Source organism: Benincasa hispida, chromosome 4 (assembly GCF_027475165.1).
Source record: "Benincasa hispida cultivar pf3 chromosome 4, pf3_genome.v1.1, whole genome shotgun sequence".
NCBI classification, from domain to species: domain Eukaryota; kingdom Viridiplantae; phylum Streptophyta; class Magnoliopsida; order Cucurbitales; family Cucurbitaceae; genus Benincasa; species Benincasa hispida.
The window spans coordinates 60,414,699-60,425,018 of NC_143481.1; the positions used below are offsets into that span (position 1 = coordinate 60,414,699).

At 30.5% G+C, this 10,320-nt stretch overlaps 1 protein-coding gene across 1 annotated transcript; it reads left to right on the top strand.

Moving 5' to 3' along the window:
• Positions 1-2,422: 2,422 nt before the first annotated feature.
• LOC120076732 (small ribosomal subunit protein uS2-like) lies at positions 2,423-5,058 on the top strand. The gene is made up of 5 exons (XM_039030630.2): positions 2,423-2,713; positions 3,193-3,455; positions 3,630-3,827; positions 3,926-4,148; positions 4,713-5,058. Exons 1-5 carry the CDS (start codon positions 2,572-2,574, stop codon positions 4,817-4,819), a joined length of 933 nt encoding a protein of 310 aa, XP_038886558.1. The 5' UTR covers positions 2,423-2,571; the 3' UTR covers positions 4,820-5,058.
• Positions 5,059-10,320: the final 5,262 nt, after the last annotated feature.

The following is a 10,320-nucleotide window of genomic DNA, read 5'->3' on the forward strand; positions in this document are numbered from 1 at the left end:
TAACATATATCTTATGAATGTAATTGTAGTGCATTTATATGAATATCTTAATAATGATATTTATTTATGAAAGTCCCGGAAGGATTAAAGGAACCGCAATCATATAATTCAAATATTAGAGAATTATATTTATATTGAAGAGATTCTTACATGGATTAAAACATTCCTGATGAGTGTGATATAATTATCTTATTAAATATTTGTTGAAATAAGGGTATAAAAACAACTCTATTTGTTTGTATGTTTGAATAGAGAAATCATAGCCTATATTTGTTGAAATAAGGGTATAAAAACAACTCTACTTGTTTGTATGTCTGAAGAGATTTCAAAGTTTTTTTAGAAATAAATCGAGATGAAAGTTCTAGAAAACAAAGTTTTGCCTTAACTTGCAAATAAAGCATAAAACCAGTGGAATTACATAAATATGGACAAAAAAGATCTTATATGGACTAGGTATCATTGAAGTTGGTTCATTCACTTGATGTGAAAAGATATATCATCTAATGTTAGGAAGATAATTTATATTTAAACCTAATATTTAGTGAGTAACTATAATCAGTTTTAAGATTTACCGATATACTATCAAACATATTTTGAACAACTGTTTAAATTGAAATTTAATATCTAAATATGCTACCAAACATTATCTAAAAACATGAAATACACTTATGTTTTTATTAAATTCATTGTTTTCAATTTTTTGTTTTCACATTGTCTACCAAACATACTCTAAACTTTCAATCTTGACTCTAGTCCCTTAAAAGTGTCTAATAAATTTATAAGCTATAATTTTATACTAATAGATCTAAAAAATATTAAAAATGTTTAAAATGTTTATGTTTTATTAGACCAAAAAAATAGTTTTGCGTCAAATTGAACCTTAAATTTTATGTTTTGTAGTTAATAGATGCACTAATTTTTTAAAAAAATGTCTAATCATACCTATTAAGCACAAAGTTAATTTAATGTCTAATACAACGTTTAGTTTATAATATTTTCACATATGCAAAGACGTATTAAATGCAAAATTGATAATTTAGGAATCAAATAAATTTGCTTAAGAAAATTATAGTAGACCCACAAGTATTCTTTTTTCACTTCTTATCTTCTATGTTGCTTTTTAAATTCACTAATAGAGAAGTTTTCAATTTTAGGGCATGATTCTACTCGGTCAATCGATTTTTGGTACAAACAAAACTTATTTGTACAAGTTTTCTCCTCAATGGAGTACTCCCATTCTTAAATTGGTTGCCAGTATTGTTTTGTTGTTCTTTTAATTTCTGTCGGCATCGAGCTCGATTTGTCCTCCATTGTCATAGTGGGCTTAGGGTATGAGAATCACCTCACTAGAATTGTTGTCCCCATCCTCTTCGAAATTGGTGTCCCCTTCATCATTCATAATAAGTTTGTTGATAGGCTGACATTGTTGGATATGACCTAATTCATTATATTCATGTGTGTAACTCTATCCATCGCCACATTTTTCTTGTTCTCACTTGGATGTTTGTTGAGCTCAAACTCCACACCTCCTAAATCAGTCTAGTTGTCGTGGTCGTCTCTACTTGGATCTTCCTTGCAAACTAGAATGATTTATTAATTTTTTTTTTGGTAATTTTGTTTGTAAATAACAAATAAGTACCTATCACATAGCGCACATGCATTTTTAGGTATGTGTGAAATACATTTCTAATGGTGATTGAAACAAAAATATAATCGGCGGTGTAAACTGATATATTTAATCAAGTTTGATTTTTAAATTAAAGAAAATTTAATAATCAAAGTTAAAATTGATACACCTTACCAAATTTAGGGTAAAAATATTTTTTTGGGTTAACTTTTTCTTTTTCATGTTCATGACAATAAGGACTTAATAAAAAAAAATCAATGCATAAAAGATGAAGTTCAAATTTAGGCCAATTTTAGAAACGAAATGTCAAAGCGAGTATATTTTAACTTAACAATCAAAAGTTTAGAAGGTCGAATCCTTCATTCCTATTTTATTAAAAAAAAGATGTTAGAAATGAAATTGGAAAAGATATTGTTATGTTAGACAACTTATGAGTTAATTATAGTATTAAATTATTGTCAACATGTCTATATTTCCATTGATGTTTAATTGGCACAAAGAATGAATAGATATTTTCATTATATCATAGATAAATCTACAAAACATAAAAAAAACAAAATATCACTAATATAAATAATTGACTTGTAAACTTTTATAAAAAATATATTTATCAATTTAAATTTATTTTTGAATTTTATAATTTTTTAGAAATATCTATTAACATCGACATTTTCATAAAATTAAACATTAAATATTTCCGTGATATTGACATTAGCGATGATATATTTTTATTATTTCTATGTTTATTTTTAAAATTTATTTATTAATTTAGTTTATCATCGAGGGTATTTTAGTAACTCTATCAACCTAGGGTTTTCATTTTTGCATAGAATAAATATCGGGGTTGCACCGCCTCTTAACCCTCTTCAGTTCGTTAAGTATTGCAGTCGCCGAAGAGCTCCAATCCCTCGTTTCCTTCACTTCCTTGATTCCCAGATTCCGCCATGGCGACTGGAGCTGCACCGCCGCGTCAACTCGCTCAGAAGGAGGCCGACATTCAGATGATGTTGGCCGCCGAGGTTCATCTTGGCACTAAAAACTGTGATTTCCAAATGGAACGATACGTTTTTAAGCGCCGAAATGATGGTATGTTTTCAATCTACTCGCCTTTAGATCTTCCCTGGTTTGTTACTCGAACTTTTTTTCTCCCGATTTTCGTTTTGACTGATATTTGCTAATAGCGTGTTGTTATTGTTCTTAGTTATTTTCCCCTAGACTTTCTCGGTAATGTATCGCGTTCAAATTTTTATTTATTTTTTAGGTGTGAAGTTTCAGTCTTTGGCTATTGTTATTGTTCTGTTTATCTCTTTAAATTTTACTTCATTTTCTGAGGAATTTTCTCCAAATTCTCGAAACAGCCATACATGTTGAGCTGGATAACTTAGTCTACTCTACATGGTTCTGATAATCGGTTTTCCTCATTCTTTTGCCTAAAAGGAACTTTGAATTTATTGAAGGGCTCGATAAGGATTATCTCTACAATGTGTCGATATTGGGTTATTTGAATTGTGAAGTTGCGGTTGTGTATGATGTTTCTTTTTAAAAATTCTCCTTTTGTTTTTTAGGAATCTACATCATTAACCTTGGTAAAACATGGGAGAAACTTCAGCTGGCTGCAAGAGTTATTGTGGGTATTGAGAATCCCCAAGATATCATTGTTCAGTCTGCTAGACCCTATGGTCAGAGGGCTGTTTTGAAGTTTGCTCAGCACACTGGTGCTCATGCTATTGCTGGGAGGCACACTCCTGGAACATTCACCAACCAGCTTCAGACCTCATTCAATGAACCACGTCTTCTCATACTTACTGATCCTAGAACTGATCATCAGGTGTTTTATTTAGAAATCTAGAGCAGTACATGGTTTTAAATTTAACTCCAAGAAGAATGATGGCTTTATATTGTCACTTATGATTCCATTCATTCCTGTTCCCTAGATTTATTGTGTTTTGATTCACTTGATGCTGTTATTTATTGATGTCACCATGTTAATTCTAACTTGCAGCCCATTAAGGAAGCTGCACTTGGTAACATTCCCACAATAGCCTTTTGTGACACTGATTCTCCAATGCGGTATGTTGATATTGGTATCCCGGCTAACAACAAGGGGAAACATAGCATAGGATGTCTGTTCTGGCTTTTGGCAAGGATGGTTCTACAAATGCGTGGGACAATTCGTGCTGGGCACAAATGGGATGTGATGGTAAAAAATCTTAATGGATTTTTCTATTAGTACTTTAGAATCGACATTTGGACTAAGTTTTTGATGAACAATTTCGTGGGAACTATTTACTCATATAGGTGGATTTGTTTTTCTATCGCGAGCCTGAGGAGGCTAAGGAGCCAGAAGAGGAAGAGGCTCTTCCACCCCCAGATTTTGGCATTGCTGATTATGGTGCTGCTCCACTTGTTGGCGCAGATCAATGGACTGCACAAATTCCTGATGCCCAGTGGGGTGCTGGAGATGCAGTTCCTGCTGCTGCTGTTCCACCTGCTTCCAATGTTGAATGGGCTCAAGAGCCAGGTTGAATATGAGCTTTTGTTTTCAATCGTTTATTTGAATAGCAATCTGCCCTGGATTTGTTGATTCATGTTAACTAGTTTTGGTCTCATTGAAGAACTGTTTCTTCTCAGGCTAGACAATTCATCTTGTCTGCTTTCCATATGAAGTTTTTGATTAGTACTTACCTTAAACTGCTAAATAATCCTGTTCTTTGCATTACATTGTTTTTGCATCTTAGAAATCATTGACCAGGAGTTGTGAGATGGAACTGACTAGTTGGGGTTGCTCCCCGGTTGATTGTCTGTTTGAGTTGAACGGAAGAAAATCATAGTTTTGTTAGATTTTTGAAATTTAAATGCTTAGACTCAAGTCATTGACCATGGAAAAGTGCTTTTAAATGGTAAAAAGTATTTCTTAACCCAAGTAATATTGATACTTCTTGAACTGAGTACCTCCATAAAAGCAACAGATAGCTTTGCTTGATTAAGTGCTTTGGATGGTTTCTTAAGACATCTCGATCTCGTAAATTTTTCTTGCCCTACTTATTTGTACTCGCCCTCTCACCTTTGTTTTCCTTTGTTGCAGTTGCTTTGGCTGCGGATGGATGGGATGCTGCAGTACCGCCAGTACCTGCTGCAGATGGTGCTGTGGCGGCGGCGCCGCCGCCGCCTTCCTCTGCCAGTTGGTTTTGAGAGAAAAGTTTCCTAACGATCTGTACTCAAATGGATTCATTATTATGAGTTTTCTTGTTTATTTAGGAATGCCACCCTTCTTTTTTGGTTGGAAAATCGACTCAATTTTTTTTTTTCATAGTTCAGTTTTAGATTTTAAGATTGAATTTTCCGACTTCTATTACATCCTCGGTATCAAGGTACAATTTTTTCTTTTTCTTTTTGAGATATATGAGAAGTTAAGTAGACTTGGAAACAAATAATATATTAATTTTGGGTGGTTTAAGGGCTATCTTTTGTTCGAAAATTTAGCGGACAGAACAAGTAGATTTGATAGTGGTGCGATATACAGTCTTTTTTCTTTCCCTTGATGGGATTTTTGAACCTTGATATTTCAACCATATGCGAGTTTTGCTAATGCATGTGTTAGTTTTGACACATTTAGAGTGCTATATAAAGATGTCCATTTTCCGTGTGGGACATGTTTTTAATGGGTGGGGATTCTTTGAAATTTTATTCTTTCGGCCAACGCTTTTTTGCCTTTATCATAATAATTTAATGGTATGTTATTATTATTAAGGTATAAATTTTATTGTTTGATGATGAAGATAAAGATAATAAATATGTTTGAATTAATTTTTTTAACAATCTCTTTACACACAAATTGTTTATATAGAAATAATCATATAAAATAATTTAGTGAGAAATTTTACCATTTAATTAACATGTTTGCATAGATAGATTTAAGCTACTTATTTTATTTTTATTTTTACATTTTAAGAAAAACCAAACGCAGAACAAATTTGCGAAATTTGTTGGTTGGAATGGAGAATGAACTTGGGAGTGGAGACAAAGATGGGAAAGCCGTCTCGGCTTGGGAACTATGGATATCTCTAATTTAATTATTAAGCACTTGTCTATTTGTCTTGGTCCTTAATTTGCTTTCACTTTTAATGAGTTATATCGCTATAATTTCTCTGTTTTATTAATGGAGTAATCTAAAACTATCATCCATATTGGCTCCATCAGCTCCCACATATAGAGGATGTACCAGCTACAATAGAAACATTAGTATTATGAGCAGGGACTTGTAGATATTATGTGTTATAGCTCAAATATTATCATTTTATTTATCTATTTTTTCAAGTATAACAATGAAATGAGATATTAAACCCCGATCTCAAGAGAGGTTTGAAATCTTTTGTTATGTCATCGAGAGCTTTTTGCGATTTTTCAAAGCAAACTAAGCATTTGTTTTGAGTTGACAGGCATTAATACGAGACTAGTATTAACAAAGTCCAAAGAACTTCGAAATTGTTGTTATGTTATTTGCCCAAAGGCATGACATGAACCACACTCACAAGGAGCTTGCAGTCGCCCTTGGGTGTGCCTATGTTTCCCTTATGCTTCAATTGCATTCTCGCAAATGCTAACCACGAGGAGAGAAGGATAGAAAAGATGTTCCAAGTATTCAAGCTTTGGAATATAGCTTGAAGATTTCAAGTGATGCCTTCAAATTACAAGTGGGAGGCCTTTTATATACTTCAAATTTGAAACTAAAATAAAATGTGGCTAATTAAAAGATAAGATCGAATCAGACAGGACATGACTTGAAATATTCGTCTTTTGAAAAAGTAATAGACAAGAATGAATTGTTATGACAGACCCTCTGAATAATTTGAAAGATACAATAGCTAAAACAAGAACAGTGGTTGGAAAAAGAATCTTCAACCCAATCATCATGGAGCGTTCTGTCTCCTTTTGTGAAGTAACTTTAATAAAGTGGCTTTTTACCTTTTGTTCTTATCATAATTTTTCTATTATTTGATTGAACAACCAAGACTAATTATAAGCTGATTGATAGACTCACCACACTACTTGTGATTTGTGAGGACAACTCCAATGACTTCGAATTGATGTTCTCTTTTTTACCTTGATTCTATTTGGTGGGTGAGATATAGTTGTAGAAGAACTCTAGAATACTTGTAAAAATTTTTTTGGGTTGTTTTTAAATATAGAAAAATGAACCAAAATATTTATAAAATATAGCAAAATTTTAGAAGTATCAATGATAGATGCTTATAGACACTAATATACTTCTATCCGTGTCTATCAGTGACATTGATAGACACTGATGGAAGTCTATCAGTATTTATCAACGTCTATCATTGATAGTTCTAAAATTTTGCTATATTTTGTAAATATTTTTAACGGTTTTACTATTTGAAATAATTTCTCTCTCTCTTTTTTTTTTGTTGTGAAAATGATTATTTATAATGAAGAATTACACATTTTTTATTTTTATTTTTATACTTTATTCTTTTTACAGACTTATTGGTAGTTTAATGTCTATTTCATTGTTTAGGATTGAAAATTGGGCTAGTTGTAATAGGGGTAAAATAAGTTCTTAATATTAAGTTGGGAGTCCAAACCTTTTAGTTTTTTAAAAATTAGTAAAAAATAAGCCCAATCCACCAAATTTAAGGATAATTTGATATACTTGATAAACATTTGATACATATTTGATATATTTATACATTTGATGCACTTGATGCACTTCATACATACTTGATACATCTGATACACCTAATATACATGATACCCCTTGATACACTAACGATGTACAATACCCTTTAACAACTTAAATTAAAATGATATATTTAGAATAAAAAAAGAAAAAAAGACGAACTTCTTCTTCTTTTTCTTCGAAGGTCGTAGACCCTCCCCCAACATCTCTCTTCAAACAGCCAACACTGCTCCATACCATCTGCCGCTAAGCCTCCCACCTCAACCTTGACCGTCGTACGTCTAGTCACCAATTGTTGGTCGTCGGTCACCGTTTTTTCTCTTTCCCTCTTTATCTTTCTTTCCCCCGATATCTCTCTTTTACCGACTCCACACCATTTGTCACCGATCACTGCTCCATCTCTTTGTCGCTTACCTCTATCGACCATTGCACATCCAGTCACCATTTATCTTATCTCTCATATGCTAATGATACACTTGGAATATCACGCGTATAAAATAGAACATACATGTTTTACTTAAGAACAAGTTACTGATTGTATATTGATTGTTGTTAAGATATATTAATGATATATTTGAAATATTGATTGATGTTGGATATATTGTTGATACACTCATGTTTTACTTCAAGTATTTGTTGATAGATGACTGATAGACTTGAAATATTCAATATTGTTGTTCATTGATATTTAATAACATGTTGATGGATTAGAGATTTAATATGTTTGCTAATTAATATCTTATATACTAATGAGTGTACTCGTTAAAAATGTAATATTTTGTTGATTTATGTCTTTTAGATTACTGATGCATTCTACAATTTTGATATACTAAAAAAAATCATTTGTTGGAAAATTAAAGGAAAAAATAGAAAAATGAAAACTTATTTGTGAAAAAAGAGATGTGATGGAGAAAAAAAATAGGAAATAATTTATATATATATATATAGAACAAAACGGGAAAATCTATTCAAAATAATCAAACCAGATTTAATAATACTTTTGATATATTAGCAAATATGAAAAAGAAAATGCCAATAAAATTAAGAATATGTTTAAATAATTTTCCTTTATTATGATGAAGGCAAGTGGAGTTCTTTATATAGTGTTGCTTTTTTAAAACATAAAAAAGAACCTAAAGCCATGGTTGTGTGGTAATTTTGCTATAGATGCAAAGTTAAAAGATTGGAGTCAAGATTGCAAATATACAAATATATTTTGCTATCTAATTCAATTTCCCTTTTTTTAAATTTTTTTTTATGATTACAAAGAAAAGGTTGTCCGAAGTATTCAAGCTTTACTAATGAAATACAGCTCGAAGATTTCGAACAACCTTTTTTTTATAATCATAATAAAAGATTTTGATCCTAGTTTTTCTCACAGTTTGAGTTTATAAGAGAACAATTAGTATCAGAGTCGTATTCAAATAATTGAGATATCAAATTATTGATTTTAAACTTTTGGAGTAGAAGCGATTGAAGTAAACTCCATACTACAAAATTTCAAATAAATTGAAATAGGAAGTTTATTTACATTATATATAAAAATGAGTTATGATGAATTTTTTCTTTCTTTTAATTCAATGAGTTCATTCGTTGAAAAATTATGAATTTTTATATATCAATGATTTATTTTAAAAAGTTGTTTTTAAATATAGAAAAATAAATTAAAATATTTACAAAATATAGCAAAATTTTAGAATCAGACTTTTATCAGTGTCTATCAGTGATATTGATAGATACTGATAGAAGTTTCAGCGTTTATCATTGATAGATCTAAAATTTTGCTATATTTTGTAAATATTTTCACCAGTTTTACCATTTAAAATAATTTTCCTATTTTAAATAACAAAAAAGATTGAAATTGCTTTCATCTATTATCATTTATATTTGATACAGAACCAAATATAAAAAATAAACGAAAGCAAAATTTAAATACTTATCATTATTTCATATTTGCGAATCATTTTACGAATGGATTTAAATTCTATAACAAATATAGTTTGTTATCGAAGATAGAAATGTCTAAATTATTACTTTAAATACAAAAATATATATGCTCTTTAATATAAAAATAATGAGTTTTTTTTAGTTCAATTAGTGTTGTGATATGTTATTAATTCATAAATTATTTATTTTAAATATAAAACTAAGTTTTGTGTATTTCTGAAACATAAAAATAATGATTTATTAAACTGAATATGTGTATAAACCATAAATATAAACAAAAATCTCGAATTTTTCTCGAAAAGTCAAAATTTCTCAAAATTTTTTCAAAATCTCAAAATTTCATTGAAGTGCGGGAATCAAAATATCCTCGAAATATTCTTGAAATTTCGAGAAATTTTCTTGAAATTTTGGCAAAATTGCCGGAAAAACGAAAATTTCTCCAATCAAAATTTTGAGCAGTTCGAAATCTTGAAATTTTAAGATTTTGATAGATTCTAGACCATATTTGAAGAGGAAGAAAGTCAATATAGCTATTGGCATGTGCCCTAAAAGAAATAGTAAATATGGGATTGTCATTTCAAAACTAATAGAAGATGAGAGAAGTAGTTTTTGTAACTTATCAAAATTGTGTAGTCCTCTCAACAAGGTGACTTTTAGGTATACCGTTCTTGAATTGGATTTTTTTTTTTTTTTTTTTTTTTGTGCGCGCGCGCGTGCGTGCGTGTGGGGACTAAGTACCAATATGGCTTAATAAACTTTGATATCAAATAAGATGAGGAAAATCGTGCTTGATAGGTAAAAAAGAGGACAAAATGAACAAAGAAAAAAACCAGGCGCCCTCTATTTAATTTCTAGTTTGTTTTCACATGAAAATTTAAGTTGGGTAAATCCTAACCTCGTCATTTCCCCTAGAAACGTTAGAAGAAGAAGAAAAGCCATCTTCAAAATTTAGCTTTGATTTTGATTGCAAACGTCAATGCAATTTTTGGTGCTTCTTCAAATCCTAAATCGCAGAACCGAATCAAAGCGAACTTAAATTTGCAGTTTA